The sequence below is a fragment of the Lepidochelys olivacea genome (assembly GCF_965140295.1).
Source record: "Lepidochelys olivacea isolate rLepOli2 genome assembly, chromosome: 10".
NCBI lineage: Eukaryota > Metazoa > Chordata > Testudines > Cheloniidae > Lepidochelys > Lepidochelys olivacea.
Genome location: NC_140420.1, coordinates 15,656,726 through 15,683,086, shown reverse-complemented (window position 1 = coordinate 15,683,086; position 26,361 = coordinate 15,656,726). Strand labels below are relative to the sequence as shown.

At 44.3% G+C, this 26,361-nt stretch overlaps 1 protein-coding gene across 1 annotated transcript; it reads left to right on the top strand.

Annotated features, from left to right (window-relative positions):
- The first annotated feature begins 624 nt into the window (after positions 1-624).
- Positions 625-26,031, top strand: BRI3 (brain protein I3). The gene is made up of 3 exons (XM_084641657.1): positions 625-1,070; positions 4,187-4,295; positions 25,639-26,031. The coding sequence occupies exons 1-3, from the start codon at positions 902-904 to the stop codon at positions 25,769-25,771; spliced, it is 411 nt and encodes a 136-aa protein (XP_084497783.1). The 5' UTR covers positions 625-901; the 3' UTR covers positions 25,772-26,031.
- The last annotated feature ends 330 nt before the right edge of the window (positions 26,032-26,361 follow it).

Below are 26,361 nucleotides of genomic sequence, written 5' to 3'. Positions count from 1 at the left end.
AGTCTCCCTTCGTCCTGGGGTTAGCTTTTCAGTCTGTAGTGGTTTGGTTGGTGTGTTTTTGTTAGGGGGTGAGGATTCATTTGCTGGATGTGCTATTTTATGTCATGGCCTGTGTGCTCTTAAACCTGGCGCCAGGGGCCTGAGAGACTGCAACAAAGGCCACCCAATCCCTTCAGCCTGGCCGTGCTCTGGGGGACAGGGACAGTGTCCCCCAGTTTGTCCCTACAGCACTGAGCACCTGCAATAGGAGGGATAATATTGATATCTGCCCAGTGAACGAACCCCCCCCCCCTCCCCTTACAAAATCCGCGAGCTGCTTTGTCTCTGACCCACCCTGACTGACACGACGCTAACCCCCAAAGGTCTCCGTGCCAACGCGCCCGCCTTCCTTCCCCTCAGGAGGCTGAGCCCCGCCTCCCACCCCCTGCTGCGGACCCAGCCTGGCCGCACGCGCGCAGCGGCTCGGGGCCGAACAGGTGGGTGCCGCGCGCGGGCGCGCGGGCTGCTCCTTTAAGGGCGGGTTTCCTGCGGCGGCCAGAGAGTCACCGCTGATCGCTGGCGAAGGAGGAGGGCGGGGGGAGAGAGGGAGGGAGAGAGAGAGAGAGAGAGAGAGTCGCGTCACGTGAGCTCAGTCTTGTGACTGGCCCGAGCGCTGGGAGCCGCCGCGGCAGCGGGCACGTTGCTGCTGGTCCGCCTGGCTGGGGGCGCCTGGGCTCCGTTCCCCCCGCGGATGCGCTGGGTGCGGGGGCGGCTGGCTTGGCGGAGAGACCCTCGCTAGCGGCTCGCTTCCCCCCCCCCCTCCGGCCGGGGGGCGGCACAGGGAAAGTTGGGCGCCGGGGCGCTGCCTCCTCTCCCCCCCGCGGGGTCTCTGCGCTGCTCCCCCCCCCCGCCGCGCCCCAGCATGGACAACAAGCCTCTTCTGCAGGAGCGGCCCCCCGCCTACACCCCGGCCTCGCAGGGGGGCGACTTCGGACAGAGCAACTACGGGGCCATCCCCCCTCCTCAGCCGGGCTTCCAGCCTCCTCCGCCCTACCCCTACCCCAGCGCTGCTGCCGCCGCCGCCCCTGCAGGTGGGTCGCTGTCCGGGCGAGGCCCGGAGCTGGGCGGTGGTGCCAAGGGCCCTGTTTTGAGTGTTAAGCGGCGTGCCCCTGGCTCCGGCCCGGGCAGGGTGGGGATGTGAGACGCAAAACAAACTTTGCGGAACTCTGCGAGGCGCAGCGCGCAAGCCCCGCCGCGGTGGGCTTGGTGTGTCGCTCCACTCCGGCGGGGGGGTGTGTGTGTGTGTGTGTGTGTGGGGGGGTCTTTCTGGCGGCTGTTGCCGTGTGCGAGTGAAAAACTAACGTGGAAAGGGGAAATGGGTTACTAAAGCTTTGCAAGCAAATCCTCCCTCTTCCCTTCCTCTCCCCGCCAATGAAACGAGTCATGGTAAGCCCGGGAATTGCCGTGCAGAAGGCAAGTCTGCAGAAGCCTCTCTCTCGTTGGCTGGGCTTGCAAGTCGAACAAGCTCTTCTGTTGAAATCGAGTTAAATATCCTACATTGGCCGTGCCAATAGAAGGGCTGGTTGCTGGAGACACTACCTCTCTTGGAAAAAGTTTTGTGGCATGTCATACCAAAACCTAGCTGCTTGTGTATGAAACCATGGCATTGGGCTGTAGCAGGAGAAATTCACAGTCGCTTTGCTAAACGGTTGTGTGCCACTTCCCCGTAAAAACCGTATGTTTGCCCTCAGTGACTTGGTTAATACTCAAGCTGGAGTAGAAAACAGGTTGGTCAGGAGTACCAGATGTTATAAAAGCTGCTCTCTTCTTCCCACTTAAGACTGATTGTAGGGCACAATGTGTGTCCTTTTTTATTTACCTAGCTGTATTTGTGTTCTGCTGTCATTAACTGCTGAGATACTGTATTGCCATTATTTTGAAGAGGGATGGAATTATCAGGACTTCATACAAAGATGCACACATTAACACTTGGCATTTGACTTCCTCTTCCCAAAGCTACAATTTACCATGCACACATTCCCTCTGTTCCTCTGATTAAATGCGATGTTTTCTAATGTAAATGTCCCTGGAACTGAGTGTAACCCTTTCTGTTGACTATGAAATTTAGCATGACTTGGATCCAGTTAAAGAAACAAAACTAGACTACAGTATTGGCAATTTCTCAGTGGAAATTCTCCCTATCCCCACCCCCCCAACATTTGAGGAAAAACTAGTGCGTCAAGTAGGTACTTAACCCCAGGTCCTGTAAAGACTCAAGCATATACTTCATGCATTGTGAGTAGTCCCAAGTGACTTCAATAGGTCTATTCACAGTGCATAAAGTTAAGTACGTGCCTTCAGGCCTGGGACCATAGACATTTGATTACCATTTACTCAGTCACAGCACGCTCACCCCCAAAAAACCCAAGAATTATTTTTGACTTTTTCTTTGCTAGTACACTTAATGGATTTCCTGTGATTCCGTAAATTAAATGTTTTTTGCCCTTATTCATTAAGAAACTCCCCAAAACATCACTACTTGGCTGGTGTAAGGCACCTCATCGTCTGATGTCATAATAGCCCAGTTTCTCTATATGGCAGGATATGTCATTGCATAGTCTCTTGCTAAACAACAAGCTTGTAATTGTTGTCGTTGCATTTCTGAGGCTTCTGTAGTAATGATTTGTAAAATAGTTTATGCTTTCTAAATATAGTTTTTAGAACATGCACAAGCTTGCTGGCTGGGTTGGGTCTTCCAAGCAATTTCATTTATCAGTTTTCAAGATTTCTCATCCATTTCCTTAGTTCTACCTCTTTCTCTCCACTCCTGCTATTGTATATTAGTCACAGTTTAACTAATGTGGAAGTTTTCAGCCTGGCAGCCAGAGAAACACTGCATCCTGTCTCCACCAGTTTGGATGCCTAAAACTAAAAATTGTGACCTTTTTGTTCAGTTAACTGTTTTTTCATCCTCTTCTCCAGTAACATTAAAACAAAATCTTTGAAGTTAATTATTAGCCTTATGTACATTTTAGACTGTGAAATTGTATTAGGTATTCAGGCCTATGAAACAATTTTGCAAAGACGTGCTAATTAGCATGTCCTCTTCAGAAGGATTTGTTTTAACTCTATCTCTGATTCAAGTTCTGGTATGTGTCCTCCCAAGTCCTGAGGAATACACCTTTGGGGCCACAGTCTTGTCTCATACAATGAATTTTTTTAAGTGTCTTATTCAGATTACAGTTCTGTTGCTTTGTTTATGTTAAGCAGATCTTGGGCCATATCTAGAGACTTCTGTTGACATAGTATGTTGGCCCCTGGATGCGGGGGCGGGGGTGGGAAGGAAGAGGAAAGAAGAGATGCTGTGCTGTTATAAACCCTTAGTGTAGGAGTGGGCAAACTTTTTGGCCCGAGGGCCACATCAGGGTTGTGAAACTGTATGGAGGGCCAGGTAGGGAAGGCTGTGCCTCCCCAAACAGCCTGACCCCTATCCACCCCCTCCCACTTCCTGACCTCTTACTGCCTCCCTCAAACCTCTGATCCATCCAACCCTGCTCCCTGTCCCCTGACTGCCCCAACCCCCCCCCCCCCAACAGGCCCCCTGGGACTCCCTCGCCTATCCAACTGCCCCCTTACCATGCTGCTCAGAGCAGCAGGAGCTTGCAGCCACCCCGCCTGGCCGGAGCCAGCCATGATGCCGCGCTGCCTGGCAGGAATGGCAGGCCAGACCACAGGCAGTATAGCAAGCTGAGGCGGCGGGGGGGAATGATAGCAAGGGAGGGGCCGGGGGCTAGCCTCTCCAGCCAGGAGCTCAGGGGCCAGGCAGGACGGTCCCGCGGGCTGTAGTTTGCCCACCTCTGCCTTTGTGTATGCATGGTAAAGCCAGCAAAATTGTGCTTTTGCTTATATAGTTTGTTTTGTTGGGGAGGGGGTTAGTGGCTGGAATAAGCTATAAAGCACAGTTTTGCTGGTATAAGATATGTACACACCAAGAGCTCTTTGCCATTATAGTTATACTGTACCAGCAAAGTGCTTCTACTGTAGAATTGACCCTATGATACCAAGTGTCTTTCTGTTGTGGAAAATGAAATCTACCTTCCCAAGTTACCATTGTCTAAGGAATCATTGTGTCCTTTACCTGTTTTTTTTTTAAAAAAAAAAAAACACTTTATGACAAAAGGTTCACTTGCATTTCTGTTTGTTCTAGGATATGCTGCACCACCACCACAGCATAACTATCCTAATATGTACACCATCATTCAACAGCCAGCTACCACCACCTCCGTTGTAGTGGTTGGAGGTTGCCCTGCCTGCAGGTACAGTTCTCTCCAGTTGTTTTTCAGCGTTTTAAAATAAATTACAGATCTCTGGCCTTGAAACCATAAACATCTTGGTTTTAAATATCAAAATGAAATTAGTTGAATATTTATATATAAAGTAGTGGTGGGATGTTGTCAGTCATCCCATTCAGCCGTAACACTGGAATGAAACTTACTGTGTTTGGTGATGACCATAGTCCCTTTTGTCACCTACCCTTGCCATAGAAAGGACTCCTACATGATATCCACATGTGGGATCCTAGTCAGCTCTGTTGATTTTTCCTTCTCTAGGTTGATGAAGAAAACCTGGGATTTTTCCTTCCCTTTTACTTACTTAAACTATGGCTGAAGTAATGGGCAGTGCTCTCTTGGCAGGGGTGGTTTCTTGTTTGTATTGGTACAATATTGATGATTCTAGGAGTGTGGAAGTCCGCTTGCTGCGGAAGAGTTGTCAGATTAAAAACATAGGGGGCTTGCAGCAAGGTGTTAATCCAAGATAGAGCCTGGGAGTCAGAAAAGATTAATTGCAAGTTCCTCCACTAATTAATAAGACCAAACGCCCTTTTTATTATTATTTATTATTAAACCACTGTTCTTCACTGAAGAGAAGTTAGGATGCTCTAAAGAAAAGGATAGAGAATACTGGACATATGCCACCATATACATTCATTATGCTTCCTCTCCTGGAATTCCGCATTCTGTTCTGGTCAGCCCAGCTCCAAAAGAATATGAGAGGGGGCATATTCACAACAGGTGATGAGATCAGATCATTTCTGAGGTAAATCCTGGGCTTTCTTTATGATCTTTATAACACTTGCAGCTGTGGGGTGCTGAGCTCCTTCAACTTCCACTGAAGTGCATGAGAGCTGTACTTACAGGATCTTGCCCAGGAGCAGCACCTTGCAGGATTGGGCCTTTATTCAGAGATCCATGCTTAGGAGATGGACCCATCAGAATAGCACAAGTGGTATCAAGCACTGTTGTGCTAGAGTAATGCTCTAATGAGTCTCAACACAGTAATGAGATGATATGAATGAAGCATCCTCTGGCCTTTGTGGAACGGAATTGTACTGTGAGGAGTCAGAGCCTGCCTTCTAAGTCTGACTTCTTCCTAGAAAGGTGGGTCCAAAAGATGGAGGCTCTTAGAATGCTGTGTAAGGGCTGATGCTGTTGAACTGCATCAGTTTAGAGTGAAATTGTAACAGCTAGATAAAGTCAGGCTAGATATTAAATGCACATCTTTAACAGTGAAGGTAACTAACCATTGGACTGCTTAGTTGGGAACGTACGTGGTGCATTCTCTGTCACTCCAAGTTCTTAAATCAAGATGGGAGGTCTTTTTAAAAAATGTTGTAACTTAACCAGAAAATAAAGCTTGATAGAATGTCACTTAGTAATTCCTCTGTCCTTTTCTGTATAGGAAGTCAGACAAGAATGATCATAATGGTCCCCTCATGCCTTAAAACCTGTAAATCTGAAAGGGAATTTCACATGAAAATAGTGAATCTTCTGCACTAGATTAAACATCAATGGCCTCTTACAGATTTTTATACAGTTCTTGTTTCTCTTTCTGTTGGTAACTCGCTCAGCATGGTATAGAGGATTCCTTGAAAGCTTCAGATCTGAAAATGTAACCTCTAGCGGAAAATCCCTCTCTAGGCAGTGGAACTTACTTGAACACCATCCTTGTGCTGAGCATTGCTCAGACTTTTGGAGGTGATCACTGTTTGGTCCAGATGTGTGGTATACTGGTTGGTGCAGATTTGATAAAATGAAGCAGTCTGAGCCTTGCAGAAATCAGTGTTAAGTTTTTGCTTAAATAGAGTCCCTCTTCTAAAGTGCCTACTTGCCTCTCTGATGGACACATCCAATGTTCAGCATGCTGCTTTTCCACTGTCTGATTATTCTCTACAGAGGATAGGAGCAAGAAATTTTAGCTTAGTCTCCTCTGAGGTAGGATCCTGAGAGTCCCTTTCCCTCAACTCCTCAGGCTCTGTTTCAGCCCACAAAAATGATTGGGTTGAGAGGGAGAATATATTTACTCCAAGATACAATGATTACTCTACAGGGCCCTTTTTAGCTTCTGTAAGAGGCATACTCAATTGTAGGAAGTGAACCGTTGGGACCAGTAACTGTAGCCACAGATAGGCTGATGCCATGTCAGCACCTTCTTGGCCTTTTTTTAATGAAGTGCTTGAACTGCTATAGTGTTCCTGGCATCAGAAGTGGTAAAAGCTGTGTAAGTGTCCTGAAAGGGCAGTAGAATACAAAACCTTAACTACTCCTGCTTTGACCAGCTGTGGGATTGATAGTCTTGTATTGGGATCTCTTCAGAAAAGAGGATGGTTGTGTGCAGGGAGAAGGAATGGAAGCTCAGTCCATTCTGGGAAGCATGGAACTTCCACCATGAGACATAAGTGATGCTCTCTTGTCTGAATCCTCTCTGCCTTTAGCTAATTTGGGAGAAGAGTTTTTAATCCTTCACTTTTCAAGGACTGCAGCAATGTTATTCCTAGTTCCTAGGCCTGAAAAATGTATTCACAGAGATGTTGTCTAAGCCAGTGGTTCTCAACTTTTCCAGACTACTGTACACCTTTCAGGAGGCTGATTTGTCTTGTGTACCCCAAATTTCACCTCCCTTAAACTACTAGCTTACAAAACAAGACCTAAAAATACAGAAGTGTCACAGCACACTTACTGAAAAATTGCTTGCTTTCTCATTTTTACCATATAAGTACAAAATCGTGACCCCCCCCCCCACACCGGTTGAGAAACACTGAGATAGCATATAGAGCAGTATAAACAAGTAATGGTCTTTATGAAATTTTAGTTTGTACGGACTTTACTTGTGCTTTTCATGTAACCTGTTGTAAAACTAGGCAAATACCTAGATGAGTTGACATACCCCCTGGAAGACCTCTGCGTACTCCCAGGGGTATGCATACCCCTTTTTGAGAACCACTGGTCTAAGTTGGTATGTCTTGGTCTTTCCTTGGTCCTTGAAGATGTTTGGCCCAGTTGCATCTTTTCGGTATCCTAAAGATAGCATAAATCGGCAACAACCAAGTACTGTAGCATATGATGGGTTGGAGAAAGAACCACAAGATCATGATGCTAAGATGAACTGTGCTTTAATACCCTTGGCTGTATTGTTTGACTCAGACTCTAGACAGGAGAAACTGCCACTGATTTTGTTATGTTTAGTACTTTTAGATTTTTCCCTGCAATAGCTGTGAATCTGAGTGTAAAACTGGTGTTAGAGGAGTGTAAATGTGCTCTGATTAATCCAGTAATCTAGTTAGGATGTGGCTTTGGATATTTCACCCATTTTTGATAGTGACTTTCTTAGGAAATCTCATAGTGGGCACACTAATCTTTGTGGGGTTTCCCAGATACTGAACTGTGTGTATTGTGATACACTTGGTACGCTGACTCTGTGCTTGTACTAGCACTACAAATTGGGTTATTGAGGCTCTAGAGACTAGCTTTAAATGCCCTCATTTTGCAGATTTAAGACCCACACTTAAGCATTTTAGCTGATTGTAACTTGTCTGAATGGGAGGGGATGTTGTATCCCATGTGTGTTCATATATTGCACTGTATAGGATGTGGGTAACTAATATAAAATGGTTTAAGGCAATTTTTTTAAAATAAACCATAAATTGTAAATATAAAACCCAAACTCCACAAAGCTAGCTTTCCTTTCATGACACTAAGTTGTGTTGCCGGAAAGGTCCTGCCATGTTAAGAGAGAGACAAAATTATTAATGTTTGTGGATTTGTCTTGCTTGCAGCTGGTGGGTAGGGGAACATAATTTATGATGAGGGTTCTCACTATCATGAGATGAACTAGCATCTTCAGGCATAGCTGTGGGATATAACTTTTTCATCACGGTGTGGGTGTATATGTGTAAATGCTGCTTATCCAAACAAAAGTTGCTCCTACCCAGAACATTGCACTGTCAGAAGCCAGACTTCAGCAAGATCAGATACATACAGTACTTGCCTGCCGTCTGGATATATTTTGAGATCGTATTCTACTTATTGCCACAAGTCTTACTATCCTGAGTGATTATCATAGCATGATGCATTAGCTGCAGGAAGGAAGGACTAAAGGCTGAAATTGTGAAACATGGGTATCTAAAACTAGGCACCTCTCAATAAAAGTGCCCAGACTTTAGAGGTGATCAACATAAGTAGTGTACCCAACTGGCCATAATGTGGTGTGTTATACTTTTTAAAATCTGAAATACTGCCACCTTGTGATGGGGATACAGATGCTATTTCCAAACAGTGAGGTAACTCTTGTGCATTTCTTCTCTCACCTTGGCATGGTAGGTCATTCTTTAGTTAGATCTTCAGCAGGATCCAGTGCTTGTGAAGCAATGCAGAACCATTAGTTGCTCAGCACTGACACTGCAATGCATTATGCTCGTTTCCTAATGCAATGATGGTAGTGCCTAGAGACCACCTTCCCCTTGTGTTAGGCACTGTGTAGGCATAACTGTCTCTCTTCTCCTGTCCTCCCCACCACAACCCCAATATCTAGAACATTAATGAATACTGAGCAGCATGTGTCGTTCTTGGGAATCTGTTGTCAATTAAATCATTTACTGCTTGCAATTGAAATAATGTTCAAGGGATACTGTCAATCTGGTCCTGCCTTTAAACCATTTTATATCCCCAAGAACCGCTTGAACCCTTAAAGCTGCAAACTTCACCAATCTAGCTTCTTGCCATGCAGTCACTCATTGGCCCTAACTAAGAAATGCCTGTCTACGTTGCTCCTTGGACAGTGTGCTCCGCGGCATGGGTAGGCAGACAAGCAGTAGCTCTGTTTTGAACTAGCGCACAAAAAATAGCATTGTGGCAGCTTGGGCTAGCTGCCAGAGCACAAACCCACCTGATCCCCCTGGGTGTACGCTCAAGCAGCTAGCCTGGGCTGCCACCCATGCTCCTGCGATCACACCGCAATTTTTAGCGCACTAGCTCAAGCAGAGCTAGTGTGTGTGTCTGTCTGCTTGAAGTTAGAGGTACCTTCCCAGCTGCAGTATAGACATAGCCTTAAATACTCTTCAGTTTCTCTACTTTCTTGGTGCTGCAGTGTTTGGTTGGGACAAACTGAAGGGAATTTATTTCTTTTTAAAACAAATTTTAAGAAAACCAATGCAAGTAATTTTTCTTGGCCTAATGTTTGCAAATGCTTGTTTTTTAAATCTGGACCAGTAGGGGATTCTCTTGGTGGCGTAGAGCTGGGGTTGCCAGCTGTAAACTGCCACCTTGCATTCCTGGGTACAGTGACGGTGAAAGATGTGTGGCTAGAGTACTGCTGTAATCACTCACTACTTAGTGAAATGGCCACTTGGGAGCTGTTGCAATTGGGCAAAAATTTGTGCAGCCTTGAGGGCTGCTTTAGGATTGGGGGATGAGGTAAAGTGGTATTCAAACTGTATTAATCCTCTTCTTTGCTCCCCGACTCCCTGGCCTGTATAGGCTTGTCTGGACTGAAGGATATTGTCCCTTAGGTTTTGGCCCCTTTCACCCAAGGTTTCCCTTAGGTTCACCCAACCTTTCCCTTAGGTTTTGTTGCCCCTTTCACCCAAGTGCCTCCTTCCTGAGAGAAAGAATAATGAAATTGTACAAAATGGCATCTGATTGTGAATAAACTCAAGATTCCAGGCTTTTCTGCACGTTTAACATCAGAAAGGACCCACTTTTGTGGCATATCTAAGGAAACTCTATGAATGAAGACTGTAAATGCGTCCCTTTTTCCCCTCAGCAAAAATGCATTTATTTAGATTTAACACAGACTTTCAAAAAAGTGAAAATAGCTATTAAGTAGAAAAATAGGAGCGTAAATTTTTTCTCACATCAGTCCTTTGCTACATTTTGTGGCAAATGTGAATTTCACGTATGCAGTGACTATGTTGACATTGGCAATAATCATGTTATTGCACCTTGTAGGAAGTGAAGTCCCTTTGGAATTCTATTTAAGATTGATGCTGTAACCAGGAACCCAGTAGGAATAGGAGCTGGTGACAGAAGTTGCTGCAAAAACAAGATCCAAATGTGATTGAAAACTAAGTAGCTCACTAAACTGTATTGCATAGCATGCAGTAAAAATGTGCTGTGTTGTGTACACAAATTGCAGAGACCAAATTCATCCCTGTTAAGGGTTAGCAGTGGTGCTCTGCTGTAGTTTGATGGCTGGAGAGGTTAGGACAAGGAACGCGCTAAAGCGTTATGTAAGCTCAAGTAAAAAACCTTGATATGGCAAATCTAGCAGTTGCCTTAAACCTGTCATTTGGAGTTGCTGTTCATGACGCAGTTGTCCACCTGGATATTTAAAGTCTTTCCCAATCCTCTAAGAAAACTGCACCAAACACATGCCACTGGTAGAAGCAAGCCTGCTTTCTGAGTGTAGAAAAGAATACAAGGGGGATACTAGCACTCAGTAGGTTCACAAAAGACAGCTGAGCACAGATATTTCTGTATTTCCTGCTAGGATATTCATCCTCCTAGGACTATCTGGTTTGAGAGAAATAAATTTAAACAATTAGATCTCTTGCTAATAAAAATGATTTTCAGACATCTGTCTTGTTAATTGCATGAGTGCATCACTTAATAGGCATTTTATAAAATGCCTCAGAAATTTAGGTCCCAGCCTGTAGTGTGGATGAATTCTTCCTTTGTTCAGTCTGAGCTGATGGAGAAGTTGCTGCAATACATTTTATCCAGGTGTCTAATTGGTGCAGTGTGCACAGGCTTTACCACTGTGGTAATAGGAGCTTGTGGTAAGGAAGAACAGAGCTTTTCACCCACTGGATACGCCTATGAATCTTGCTCAGGACAAAAGTGACCAAAGATCATCCAAGTTTGGCTGTACACAGGCTAGGTGAAATGAATAGCTAAATCTCAGGCCTGTTCCTAGCAGGCAGGTATCCATCTTGCAAAGATTGTGCTGTCTAATTGGCCCACTTATTGGCAGTCTCTGTTATGAGGCCAAGGAGTTACAGGGGTGGGGATTGACATTCTAGAGGTGGCCTATCTAGAAGGGGGCTCAGCTGTGTCAAAAATCACAATTTTTTGTTTTCAGTACTCGGGATATTCCCTAAAGTATGGGGAAGCCTAGGTAGCACTATCTGTTACAAACTCAGATATTTTGACTGATTAAAATATTCAGCCTAAAAGTGCCAAGTGTGTGTTAAATTGTAGTAACTTTTGTGTACTTGGTATCTTTGATCAGGGCAGCTCTGGCTCTTACAATGTGTTTAAGATGTTAATGTTCAGAGACTTTTCTTTCAAGCTAACATATTTATCAAAAGGTTAATCATTCTCCTCAACGAGCCTTTGAAACTAAATTACTTTTCCGAACCGAATGAGCAGGTGTAGTGTAGCTTAAATGTGAGACTCTGCTGTAGTATAAATCTTCCCTTTTTATTTTTAGACCCTAGGAGTGGTGTCGTTTTTTAAACCACATTAAAGCTGATTATGCTGTAGGACAAAAATTACTTTTGGCTGGATTAATCTTCAGATTGAGTACAGTAACTCTCTGTAATTTATTATCTAAGATGAAGAATAACTTACTGACTAAGGAACGGACTAAAATAGTGGTGTTCTGTAACTCCTTTTAAAAGTAGCTTCCCCTTCTAAACGTAGTAACAGGCTAAGAAAAGACAGTTTGCCTAGGCATGTTCCATCTCTGATTAGGAGATGACCTGAACTAATAAATGCCATGTCAAGTGTCCATGTAGTCAGAATATCACTACAGATAAGCTTCTGTTGTGGGAATTGATCCTGAAATAATTGTGTTATGAGGAAGTCCTCGCAGCATGGTGTGCTCCAGTATGTTCCCCAAGTGGTAAAGTGCCACATGCAACTGGCTTAATTTATAATCCATGTTTCTTCTTTGTCCCTGGCACTTATGTCTTGCTCTCTCACTGATTGGTTTGTCCCTGTGTCTGATGTCTGGCATGGATCAATGAATGTTTCATTTATTGGTAAAAGGTTGTACTGGGCATTTTGCGCTGCCAAAAAATGGCCTCCAAATAACTTTCATGTAGGGGAGAAGGGAGCTTAAAACAACTTTACTGACTGCATCAAGGACATCTGCTTAGTAGCAGAACTGGACTATAGGAGCTGATTCTTAAGAAGATTAATTGTAATAGCTTAGACTGCAGCCTTCAACTCTGAAGTTTGTAGCTGTTTAGGGCTGACCAGAAATACCCTGATTAGTCCTGCTTATGTATTGGTTTAATCGTAGTGTCTGGTTTTTAAGGCTAGCTCAGAATTAGGCTGCTTATTCCCTTTATAATTAAAGGTAATGGCACACAGGTCACAGAGGGGGTGGATGCATGAGTGAGTGGGGGGGGGGGGAGAGGGAGAATACATTTATAATTAGCAAAGTGTAGGGAACCAGGAAACTGACATTTCCTGTAATGAAACAGAAAATGCATATATAGGGGATGGGGACAATGAATGTGTGTGAAATCCAAAGATGGCATTAGTGTCATGCTAAGAATGCACAGTCAGGAAATGTCAGAACCTTAAACATAGTGTGTAATAAATTTTCAAAAGTCATTTTATTTATTGACTCCTATAATGGAGCTCAACATTCTGTTCTCCAGAGGATGCATGCTTGTCCCCTAAAATTGAAGCACCCCAATGCAACAGTCTTTCTAGACAATGTAGGGGCATATCATAGGCCATAAAGTTAGTGTGTGTGATAAGTTGCACAGTTAACCAGGAGGGAAATAGTGAACAGTTGTCTGACTTCCAGAAGTCCTGAGCCAGCTGCTGTTGACTTCAGGGTTGGTGAGTGCTTAGTACTTCTATAAATCTGGTCAGATCCATGTGTAAGTACACAAATATCTCTAACTTCAAGCACCTAGGCTTGCAGTTTTTGGCCCTCTATTTCTGTGTTCCCTCTTTCCCCTTCCCTGTAAGCTTTGTCCAAATAGCTGTGGGTTGCCTGTCTTAATATTTGACACATTAGCTGACTCTCCTCCCAAAAGATGTTCCTTCCAGCTTTGTGTATGTGACAATTACAACACTCTTTACTAGTTGTAATTAAGGAACTGGAACAGAATTGGATTACAGTAGTGGGAGTCAAAGGGCACTGGACCCATGGCAAAGATGTCGCAGTGAAAGGGCTAACATTGTACACAGACCTTTCCTCCTGTTACGTGTCAGGAGATGGATGTTAAACTCCACTCCTCCTTCCAAGAAACATGCTGTTGAGTTCCTAATCCCTAGTCATACAGTTTCTCTCAGCTGTGTCCTGTCTCATAGACACTGTTTCTTAAAGCTGACTGCTAATGGCCGTGCTAGTGTAGTCCTGATATTGGCATCTTAACTACAGCACTCCAACCTACTCACAGCCAGTCTGGCCAATGCTCAGATGTGTCAGTGTCTTGCTGTTGCTAATGCTGTTGGGACTGCAATGGTGGGAAATCTTAAGTCTTGTGTAGACAAGGCCCTTTATGTTTTAAAATAAACAAAAACAACCCTGCTGTGAAGTGCAGGAGGCTGCATTCTGCTGCTGTTGAGTAACGCCTTCCGTGACTTCAATTAGGCTGCAGCAGGCCAGTTCTGTAGCACTGTGCAAGTGCAGCAGTTGCATTTGTTAATTACTCCATTTTAAACTTCCTGCTTACAATAAAAGGGCAGTCTGTCCCTTTTACCCCCCTCCCCCCCCGTCTTGGGCAAAACCACAAGGTCTGAAGGGTTCTTTAGAGGGACTCTTTTTAGAGATGTCTGTTGTCCACCTGGAATGCACTCTTGGTGTGGATGTGCACTGGATGATTTTTTGCCCAGCAGCATCTGTTGGGGTTGTGCCTGTGCCCTAGGTATCATCTTATCCTCCCTCTTCTCCCCACCCCCTGCTCCCCAGTGGAATGAAGGGCAAAGAACAGGCCCAACCATTTTCCTCAGTTCCTCTGGGATTCTGTATTGGCGAAGGAATTGGACTCAGTAGTAGTGGGGAAGAAGGCTGGGTAGTGGAATCCATGTGGGTGACCTTATCTCTAAGAGCCACACTTGCTCTAAGGGAAGCAACTGTATTTACTTCTTCCAGTGATTGTTCACGCGGATTCCACCCTTGCTGACTTAACAAGCAGTTGTCTGTTTGCTTGGAGGTGGATAGTAGGAGTTCTGATTTACACAACGGCTGCAGGACAGCCTTACCAAAATGGCCATCTGATCTAGAAGCCTCTACCAAAGAACAGTGTCTTGTAAGTATGTAGACTGAGCTCCACAAGCTGTCCTACTAATTTCAGAAATAGGGATATTCTCAAATTGACTACAGAGGCTGCCTGAGCTCTAACTTGGCTAGCTCATAACATTCTTTTGATGATCTCTGTGAGAATATTGCCTGACCTTTTAACTCTATCAGCAGAGACCACAAACAGAGGCTCTCGGTTTACTCCTGAATGATTGTGCTGTTGGTGTAGTAAGGGCACTGTCCTATTACCTTTAACTGTATGAAGTTTGGCTTCCTCTGGAGTTGAATGAGGCTTGGGGAAGAAAAACTGGGAGACGAAAAAATTGGTTAATATGGAACTTGAGGCAATAACTTAGATCAGGCCTGACAGTGAACCACTCCTTATGAAACACAGTAAAAGGGGAGCTCTCCACCCCCTCACCCCAAGGGTCTGAATCTTTTTTTAACCTTCCAGCTGCTATAATGGCTACTAAAAAGGCAGCCTTTGTTAATAGGTGGGATAGGGAACAAGTTGCTAAGGGCTCAAAGGGCCTTTCAACCCTGTTAACACTGTACTGAGGTTCCAAGAAAGAAGGGGCTCCCAAACTGGAGAGGGGGTGGGGAAGCGAGGGACATGCTTGAGTCCCTTAAAGAATCTAGCCACTGTAGGGTGAAAAAACAGTGTGGCCTGGGGTAGGTGAGTAATGTGCAGATATCACTGCTAGATGGACCCTATGGAACTAATAAAGCCTAGATCGTTGCATAGACCAATATTGCTGCGGTTGGTGTCGAGAGACAAATGGTGCTGAGATGCCCAAACAGAAAACGGTTTTCTTTTAGCTTTGTAAGTCGGTTTCCTGCTTTAGAGCAGAACGTTCTGAACTTCAGCTGAACAGCTTCTTTTGGTAGACGGCAGCCAGCCAGCATCCAGGCTGTCAGATGCAACAATGCTGAGACTGGGTCTAGGATCTGACTGTTCTCTGAGGTTGTTGGACAGAGTAGGCAAAGTGATGGGGGCTGTGTTGAGAGGTTAGCAGCCAGGGCTCCCAGGGATTGCCAAGGAGTCGGAGGTTGGTAGCCCAGGCTTGCTACTGGACTGGAGGGAGGATCGAGCCTTAGCTATGTCTGTCTGTCTTTGCACCAAAGCAAGCTTCCATGCAGTGCTTCTGAGTCTGCTTGGAAAAAGAGGGGCTGATGGAGCAGTGGTCAGGGATTTGCCCTTCATCTGAAAAAAAAGCACACATCATGCCCATTGAGGGGCATGTTGTAAATCTAGCTTCTGCCATAAAGGTGTGAGTCCTGCTACTCTGGGGTAAGGGCCGGGGCAGGATTCTAAACCTACTAACGAACTATGGAAAATTATAAAAAAAAGGAAAAATTAAAACCCAACTGGAAAACTAGGTGTAAACCTGCCCTCAGGGTCAGCAATTTAAAGGCCGCAGCAGCACAGCTGTAGCGCTTCAGTGAAGCCGTTACCTGTGCTGACCGGAGGACTCCTGTTGGCATAGGTATTCCACCTCCACGAGAGGCAGCAGCTATGTGGACGGGAGAAGCTCTCCTGTTGATGTAGTGCTGTCTACGCAGGGGGTGAGGTCGCTGTAACTACGGTGTGGATTTTTTTCACACCCCTGAGATTTAGCTCTACAGATGTAAGTTTGCAGTACAGACCTGGCAAATAGACCTTGCTGTACCTGCACTGCACTTTGTGCCCTTGGGTTGGGGCAGCCAAGCACCAGGTACTGCGGGTGCAGGTGTAGCCCCACCAGATGCTGCAGGCTAAAAGATTGGCGTGGCACATGTGCCCCAAGGGTGAATCTGTGGGCTACCACTTGAGGGACCACCTTTCCTTCTCACTCTGTTCCCAGGGAGGAAGTGCACTTAGGGGTGTGATGCTAGGAATGCCCCAAATAATTACTGCTAGCATTGCCTCTACTGTGGAAACTTTTTTACTGTGACTGGGTCAGTCAGCTCTTATGTCATGAGTGCTTTCCAGGTGCTGATGTTGAATAACTTAAATGTTCTTTTTTCAGCGTAGCAGCCGTGTTAGTCTGTATCCGCAAAAAGAAAAGGAGGACTTGTGGCACCTTAAAGACTAACAAATTTATTTGAGCATAAGCTTTCGTGAGCTACAAGTGGAAAAACACTAAAGGCATCCAATGAAGTGAGCTGTAGCTCACAAAAGCTTATGCTCAAATAAATTTTAGTCTCTAAGGTGCCACAAGTCCTCCTTTTTAAAATGTTCTTGACATTTTAGGTGTTAGGCACATTGTGCTGTCTAAATGCCCCTGGGTTGTAATGCAGTTTGTGAGGTGAGGGGGATGGCTTTTTCCTAAGCTATTCAAGAAACTAAACTTCAGTAGACCCTGTAGGCAACAGAAGAATTGCTTGTGGACTCTGCATTTTTTAGCTCCCCCTCCTCTTTCATTCCATTAGTTTAACTTATACAATAGGTGCTTGTGATTGCTCTTCATCATTAGTGAAACCACACAGTTCAGCACACTGGCTCCTTGCCTGTCAAATAATGCTTTGACACTACATCAAGGCCACTCCTTTTGGCTTTCTTTTGTGCAAGGGAGTCCAAGAGGACACACCTTGTTAAATCAAGTAAGTGCAGTTGCTAAACCTAGGTTATAATTTCAATCTATTTAGTGAAACTGTCCAATTTACTGTTGCCTAAATCTGAAAGTTCAAGGCTTTGGCTGAGATTTTCAGAAGTGATGTCATTTTTTTTTTTTTGGATGCTCGGAGAGAACACTCTGTATTAAAGCCAAGCACTAGAACTGAAAATCCTTATTCTCATTCTCTCTGCTGCCGACCTCAATAGAAAACTAGCTATAGAAAGAAAAGCACTAAACCAAAGACTGACTATAAACCAAAAAAGCACATCCAGTGTGGGAGAAAGTGCAACTTCAACGTGGCCCACCCAAGGGACGTGCATCTGGGCTGGGTGGAAAACGGCAACAGACAGGTCCCCACCCAGGCATTCCTATGGCAAGTTGATAATGGGGATAGGAACAGGAAGCCCGTTCTGAGCACCTGGATTTTTCTAATAGGTCAGTAGCAGAAACCATTGTTGTTAATCCATGCATCTTTGAGACTTATTCCTGTAATTTGTAAAGCCTGCACGTGGGTCTCTAAGATAATAGCCCTGTGTGTATTTGGGCTTTTTAATCAGCATTTCCCAAGCTGAAGTGCTGCTGATGAAAAACCTAATTGATCGCACATGCAAAACTATGAATCTTTTCTTCCGTGGTAATAAGTCTGTCTCTGTCGTCCCACAGTGGTGTGAATGCTGGCATGTAGCTTTATCACTTTTTTTTTTTTTTTTTTTTTTTTTTTTTTTTTGTGGTCAGAACCCTATGTGATCGATGTCCATAGTCATTTTTTGCATATGACTTGTAATCCTCTTCTTTTTGTAGAGTGTGTTGTGTTCCACATCCTCTTCCCAGAGCAGATCTGTGACCATTTTAGGGAGTGTGCAGACAGTTACAGGAAGCAGACGTACCAAAAGCTTTACAGTAGCATGAAGCAGTAGCTTATTTGAATGTAGCTGGCTTCACTGCTGACTGTACTAGCAGCTATGGAGTACTTGCAGGATCATGTTGCTGTTGGGATGGGGAGATTGCTGTGTGCTCCTGCGTGCTCTCTTTCAGGGCCCAGTGAAAGACTGAGCTGTGTTATGTATTGCAGGGAGACAGGACCTTTTTCTAGCTAGACTTTTCATTCAAGAAGTGATGCTTGAAATCAGCCTATCTTCATTGCACTCTTTCCTGGCTATTTCTGGCCTGTCTAGATAATGCTAATTATGTTCCTTAGTAAAATGCTCTGGGATTGATTGGATAAAATTTCCAAACATCATTTGTTCCCATTTTAAAGAGAAACTGAAGCACAGAGCCTGTGTCCAAGGTCACACTGATTGAGTGGCAGATCTAGAAATGGAAACCAGATTTCCTGGAGGCAGGACAGCATTCATGAGGTTGATTCCTACTAAAGAGCTATAGTAGAGCCTATTCCATAGTGCCCTTCGGGGCAACGGAAGGCTTTGGTGTCTGGCAGTATAGATCTGAATGTCACCAGCCATGAGGGGAAATGTGGTGGGTTTTTTTTTTTGGTTCGTTTGTTTTTTGTGTGGTGTGGCCTGGGCATTCTTGATTGCTTTCAGAGCTTCCAAACTGTGATGAGGACACCTTTATTAAACTCTGCTTTGTCTAGTGGAGATTCCATATCTCTTCTGTGAAGTAGGATGAGCTTTCATGGTGCGATAATACAGAGATTAGAGGTTGGACATAGGCAAGCTGAATTAAGTGGTTCCTAATTTGACTTGGTATATTCTATTGTTGATTAGAATGGTCTCTTGGTTTCCTTCAGAGATAATAAAGGCTTGTGAGAGCTCCTTCAGCCTAGCTGTCTATGTATGACTTGTGCTCTACTTTCCAGTCTTCATACTTAATCTCTGTGTCTGATCTATGGCGTGCATCTGGGAGTGGGTTTGCTCGCCACTGGATTGCAAAGCTTTAGTGGTTGTAGTGTTTAGACTATCAAGTGTGGTGTGGTACTTTCCATAGCATCTTGCAAACTCGCTTGGTCTCTGAGCTTTTGGGGATGTGCCATCCTGGTTGGTCTAGTTTCCAAATGGGAGCAATGAACACTAATTTCTGTTTGGGACGGGGACAGATACTTGCCCTTCTCCCACTCCAAGCAGTTTAGGACCAGGATGAAGATGAATTGCAGCTGTGTGAATGGGGATGGGCAAACGTTTTGGCCTGAGGGCCACATCTGGGCATGGAAATGGTATGGCAGGCCATGAACGCTCATGAAATTGAGGGTGAGGGCTGTGGCTTGGGGTGCAGGCTCTGGGGTGGGGCTGCAGATGAGGGGTTTGGGGTGCAGGAGGGTGCTCTTGCCTGGGGCCGGGGGTTGGAGTGTGGGAGGAGGCACAAGCTCCAGGCGGCACTTACCTCAAGCAGGACTTGGAAGCAGCAGCATGTCTCCCCTCTGCCTTCTACCTGGAGGCATGACCAGAAACCTTTGCAAGCTGCCCCATCCGCAGGTGCTGCCTCCACAGCTCCTGGATACAGTGGCATGTCCCTCCTCGGGCTCCTACATGGAGGCGTGCTGTTGGCCAGGTGGCTCTGTGTGCTGCCCCATCTGCAGGCACCGTCTCTGCAGCTCCCATTGGCCATGGTTCCTGGCCAATGGGAGCTGCAGGGGTGGTGCTTGGGGTGGGAGCAGCATGCTACGCGCAGGACTGGAGGGGGGGATGTGTCACTGCTTCCAGGAACCACATGAAGCCACGGTACACAAAGAGCTGGGTAAGCCTCAGACCCCGCTCCCTGGCTGGAGTGCCAGAGTGGGGCAAACCCCAGAGCCCGCTCCCCAGCAGGAGCTCGAGGGCCAGATTAAAATGTCTGGCAGGTCATAATTTGCCCACCCCTGGGCTGGAGACTACTTGAACTAACCCTATGGTTTGTGGAGTGGGTATGAGGGCTTGAGCCTGTATCGTTAATTAACCAAACAAGTATTCAGTTTTCTAGGATGATCGTTTAAGTTCTAGTTCTAGATTGAACAGCAATACTTTAAACTATGATTGGAAGATGGAAGAGCCATTAGGTGCCTGTACAACATGGTGGATTAATGCTTAACCTTTGTCTGAAGATTCTAAATTGATTGTCTTTCCTTTTTGCATTGGAAGCTGGAGGAATATGCTGGCATGGTGTAGCTGACTTTTAGGCTTGAAGTGTGCTAGGATGGGCCAAAGGAAGATTAACGATACCCAGTAACAACCCAATCCCTGTTTTTCCCCTTTGGAATTTTGCTGCAGTTTAGAAAAGTGTAAATGCATTGGAAGGAAGCTTGGACACAAATTGCTCTTTGTGCCATTGGAAAATCTTCCCCTAAAGGAATTATGTACAAAACAACTGTTAATTTAAGAAAAATGACTTCAGTACTGCTTCTAACTGTGATATCTCCTTGTCATTTGACTTTCTTCCAGGCAGGAAGATCACATGTCTTAAATAGCAAATTTAGATTTGATTTTTTTTGCAAAACCAAAGCAAATCTTGAAAAACATCCTTGTCAATCAGCTGACTACTTAGGAACTAAATACTGAAACCTCATGTGGTCATGTGCAATTTACTAAGAATATTTTCACTAGGACTGAATTGCCAGGACTGTAGGATTTGAAGAGTGGCAAGGTATAAAAATATTTAATAAAAATTTCAACGAAGTGCTTGTGTCCAGTGGCAGGATCAATTTAAAAATAACTTTGATTTAAAATTTGAAAAACATTTTAAATTAGAATTGCATGTTGCCAAATTGGATGTTGAGTACTCATTTCTTTAGTTTCCTGTGAGGTGGGAGGGTCCCAGAGTTTGGGCTGCAGTCCAAGCCAAAACATCTACACTGCAGTTCAACAGGCCTGAGCCTGAGTCAACTGCCACAGGCCAGCTGTGGGGTTTTAATTGCAGTGTAGACATTCCTAAGGGCACATCTGCACAGTGTCATCTATGAAAGTTAAATTAAATCACTTAAGCCTCCTTGATAATCCCACCTTTCAGTACCTAAACAGGGGTTCAGGAGCCCAATTCTGGTGCTACTATTTTTGCATATTTTATCCTGTGTGTATTTGGAATTGAGAAAAGTTCACAATAACTAATATTGAATGGTTAATATTTCATTAACACTGAAGCAACTTGCTTTTGAGGTGACAGATTTTATGCCACTAAATTTTTTTAACAAAAATACAATTTGTCCCTGATGCTATAAATATACATATGTTTAACTAAGCAGGTAAATAGTCCAATTTGAAATCAGTGGAACTATTCCTGTGAGTAAAGTTACATGTCTATTTGAGGCCTCAATGAGTCGGTAGTAAAGTTAAGAATGTATACAAGAAGTGTTTATCGTGTCAGAACTTTTAACTAGCTACATTTTTGTTTTATGTAGAATAGTCTGGTAAATTAAAATGAGGTCCTACTAATGGTACTGGTGTTTTTTTTTTTTAAATTATAATGTAGAATAAAATTTATAACGCACTAAAGTTGCGATTAGCACGCTTTCAAATTAACTTTACAAAGCCTCAACTTGAGTTAAAATTTAAAAAAAATATATTTTAAATCACTTCACTGTTACATATGCTAAACTGTGATATGTTTAAGGCTTTATTTACATATGTGAACCATAAGCCTCCCTAAAACAAAGAGGGAAAGAGCATCTGACCTAAGCTTTCTGATACTGTGCAATTTCATTTTGTTTGGGAAGACCTTTTTAGGGATGACAGCTGGACTGCTCACACTGGCCTGAAACTTTTGCATAAATTATCATCTTGGATGATGGTTTTTATAGCTGGTCACATAGGGTGGTGGACACTGGTGCCTTGTTAGCTATCAAAGCAACAGTTTAAAGCCAAACTGTAATGAAACTCTGCACTGAACAAATAAACACCTGGCACAAGCTGCTTTAAAATCAACATGTTACAGCAGAATTGTTTTGATAGTATCTGCTCTAAATGAATTATGCGCTTAGTCACATGCTGCTTTTTAATAATGCCCCTAATTATGCAAAGATTTAAGCATGTGCATAACTTTAGGCCCCACTACTCATGTGTATGTAAGTCTTTGCAAGCCTGGGGCCTACACTTGTTTCTCATTTTAGTTGCCCTGCATTGATTATGATTGTTCCTGAGCAGCGACTTGACCTCTTCTCGAGTATAACTGTTTACACTTTCTCTGGCTTTGTTATGGCAATGTCTAATCCATATCTTTAAATCAGTTCAGTTTGATTAAGAGTCTGGCATGCAGGCAAGCTTCCCACCCACATCCCCACTCTACCCCACTAATGTCACTTACCTCGAATTAGCCCTCATGGATCAATTGCACTAACCTTCTTTGGGGAGGAAAGAAGGTTGTATGGCTAAGGTATTGGACTGGGACTGGCGAGATGGAGGCTCAATTCTGTGGATCTGCCATGAATTTACTGTTTGACCTGGAGCAAGTTACTTAAGGGGAGATTTTTTTCAAAGACACAAATGGCGGTTAAGAACATAACTACCATTTTGTGACTGAAATCTCCCCCTTAATCTCTGCCTCAGTTCCTGATCTGTAAAATAGAGATCTGCCTCTTCCCACCCCTTGTCTGTGTATTGAGCCCTCTGGGCAGAACTCTCTATGCGTACATGGTCTGCCACAATGAGGCCCCCCCCGTAGGACATTCCTGACCAACACACGGGTCTGTTCTAGTCTTGCTTCTGAGATACTGTTGCGTAAGTGCAAAACATGTAATAAGTACACCCTATCCTGGAAACTGTGCTGCAGTGCCTATGAGAATTTTTTTCAGCTAGTGATGGTTAGGTTGAGGGATAGATGACAATACTTGACTCTAACAAAATCCAAATGTATGGATTTGATTGCCTCCATGCTGTTTGTCGCTTACTCGAAGCTCTGTAGAGGAGGAATCTTGCCCCTTTGTATAGTTCGTAGCACTGTAGGGCCCTGATCAGGTTGGCTGTTTGAGAGATGCTCCAGTAGTTTTAAAAGGAATTATTCTGGGGGAGTTTTAGGGCCTGTGTTATACAGGTCTGACTAGATGATCACAATGGTCCCTCCTGGCCTTGGAGTCCAGGAGTCTGTGGTTGGTTTATGGGTTCTATTGCAATATAAATATATTTAATTACACGCAAAGTATATTCAAAGAGTATTAAGGTTGCAAAGTCACGGGCTCATAAATTAGGAAATGCCAGAACTGAGGCTGCCTGTGCAAACTTAATCTGGTCTCTTTGTGCTCCTGCATTATGATAGATTTGTTAATTAGATGACAACTGTTTTTTCCACAGGACCCCTGCTTTATTCAGTGCAGAGGATGGACAGTGTTGAAATAATGAGCAGCTAGTCAATTTTTTTCCCCCTCATTCAGTAGATGGCCCCATGCCTTGTTTACTGCACTCTACTCAAACCTGGCTCGGAAGACTGAATTATTAATTTCTTCATGAATTTTTTTCCATGGTGCTCACCCCTATGTTATCCAAGTACTTCATGAACTATTTTTCACAAATCTCTTAGATGAGGGGGTTTTATCCCCATTTTATAGATAGATTACGGTCAAACATTTCGAGTAATTTTGGGTGAGACACCTAGAATTTGTTCTCTCCTCCCCTCTCCCCTCCCAGTGTACTTAACATTATAGAGCCAGGGTTCTCAACCTCTTTCTTTCTGAGGCCATCCCAACATGCTCTTAAACTCCATGGCCCACCTGTGCCCAAACTGTTTTTCTGCATATAAAAGCCAGGGCTAGCATTGGGGGGTAGCAAGCAGGGCAATTTCCCAGGGGCCCTGCAAAGTTAAGTTGATCAAGGTTTGGCTTCAGCCCCAGGTGGCAGGGCTTTGGTTTTCTGACCTGGGCCCCAGTGAGTCTAATACTGGCCCTGAAACCTGCTCGTGGTCCCTCAGGAGGGCCCAGACCCCTGGTTGAGAACCACTGTTATAGAGTCAGGCACAGCTCTCATTGGCTTGCAGCTGTGAGTGCTCAGCGTTTCTACAATTCAGACCGTAGGCTCTGAAGGCCAGCACTGTAAAAAGTTTGGCTTAAGTGACTTGCCCAGCATCACACAGGAATGCAATGGTAGAGAGAGAATCCAGGTCAGCATGCAACTTTAACCATCAGAATATTCTCTCTTTTCTTCTGTGATCACCTGCCTCCTTCACTGCATACCTTCCAACTTCCTCAGTAAATGAGGCAGGGAGTCTATGGACAACCACCTCCTTTATACAACTGATACATCCCCAGAGCAATGTTTCCTGTGCACTGAAGGAGGCTGGGGTCCTGTGGAAAAAAGTGTGTTGTAATTAGACTATTACAAGGCATACTGATAGGAAGCCCAAAATACAGTTACACAAACAGGAAATGCCAACATTAACCTTAACTTTAAATGCTTGATATTTTTTTTTCAACCTTACAGTTCTTTGTATACACAACTACATTCAACTCCCTAGCTCTGAAGCAAACTGAAAAAAAAACAAATTCCATTGTATTGCACCATTTTGACACGCACGGTTCATTATCAGGGTTGAAGCTCTAGATTCACCTCACAGACCTCTGCCAATTGAGCAAATGGAGTAACAGATAACAGTAGTAGCTTTGTGGAACAGCACTGGAGGGGGATAAGATACCTTGCCGGTGGCTTTTACAGATATTCGCTAACAGCAGAGGAATGGTAAGACTTGGAAATCTTGGCTTCCATGGGGAGTGTGTTGTAGTGGGCATAGACTCTTCTGTCCATTTCTCCAAAGCTTGATCCCTTTTGTCCTGTCCCATCTTTTCCCCTCCTCTGGCTCCTTGTCCCAGTGTCCTTACCCATCCAGTCCAGTTTTCCCCCTGCATCCATGCTCTTTATCTATTCTTTCCCCACCCTGTTTTCCTCCTTGGCTCTCAATTCCACTCTCTCCTCTCCTTCAGTTCCCAGTCTACCATTTCCCTCCTTGGCTCCAAGCCCTGTCAGCCTCCAGTTCTCGTCTTCCCCAGGTTCCTTATCCCAGTCGTCTTCTACTTCTTCCCTCCCCCGGTCTGGCAATTGCAGGCATCCTGAAGGGCAAGGAAACAGCTGCTTAGGCCTAGGCTGGAGCATGCCCAGTGTGGACAGAATATTTGGGGACTGTCGCTGCAAAGGTCTAGCAAGTTTCTACTAACCACATGAAAACTGCAGGTTTTTTCCTTCTCCCCCCCCCCCCCCCTCCAAAGGTTGGTAACTTGGTCAAAATTGGGCAGATTTTCAAAAGGCTGGCAACAGGCACATCCTTAGCACAAAGGCAATCCAGTGTCAAATGTCAGGTTCCTGCTCCAAAACATGAGAATGCTATAGCTTCTCAAAGAAAAGGTCCTCCAGAATTTAACATGAGGGGAAAACTTATTTTTCCTTGTTCACAGGAACAGCTGAACCATTTTGGCTGAAATTTCCCAGAACAATTCAACCTCAAGCAGACACCTGACATGTAAAATTTCAGCCCAGAGAGTTAATTTGGCCAATTTATAAGCAACTGAAAACACTTCTTATAAACTGCGGGAAAACTTTAACAGGAAGAGCTGCCAGCTGTGCCTACAGTGTCAGCAGGCATTTTGTGACTTAACTCTTTTTCTTTCCTCCTACAGAGTTGGTGTATTGGAGGACACCTTCACCTGTCTTGGTGTCTTGTGTGCCATCGTATTCTTTCCCATTGGAATTCTGTTTTGTCTTGCTCTGAGGCAACGAAGATGTCCTAACTGTGGGGCAACTTTTGGTTAAGGGATCAACCTGAACAGGCTTATGGAGGCCACATCTATTGTAGTACTTGTTTCTAATGTAAATGTCATGTACAATCACTTTATTTGATTATGCTACAGACCTGTTTTGTAAAGTGTGATGAAATTATAGTCTTGCATGTGATAAACGTAATCAGTTTTATGAGCATGTGCATTGCAAAACATGAAAACCCCCCTTGTTTCCGTGTTGAATGGCATCTTTAAACTTAAATAAAACTGCTTCTCTTTTTGCAATCTTCACAATTTGTGGCAAGGCTGAATCTTGTATCAACCTATTCTTTCATGTCAGCTGGTTCTGTGTATGCACACTTTCAGCATGTACCTTTTTGTTTAAAAAAGGTTAATCACTAATGTCCTTGGTGTTAATAGGCAGATTAAAAACCATAAACTTTGTATGCATACAGTCATCATACTAGCTGCAGTGTTGTGAAATTCCAGAGGTTTAAAGTAAGAGAAATCTAGAAAGTAGCGATTCTAATCATAGAAGTGATCTATTGTTCTGGAGACTATTGGGGCAGCTTGGGACTGAGGACCAGTGCTGGTCAACGTTTTTTTTTTCAAATTTTTGAAAAG

Excerpts from the sequence above, each read along its gene's own strand:
- BRI3 (XM_084641657.1), top strand. The coding sequence starts at position 902 with ATGGACAACAAGCCTCTTCTGCAGGAGCGGCCCCCCGCCTACACCCCG. Across the intron at positions 1,071-4,186 it reads TGCCGCCGCCGCCCCTGCAG|GATATGCTGCACCACCACCA; the intron begins GTGGGTCGCTGT and ends TGTTTGTTCTAG. Across the intron at positions 4,296-25,638 it reads GGAGGTTGCCCTGCCTGCAG|AGTTGGTGTATTGGAGGACA; the intron begins GTACAGTTCTCT and ends TTCCTCCTACAG.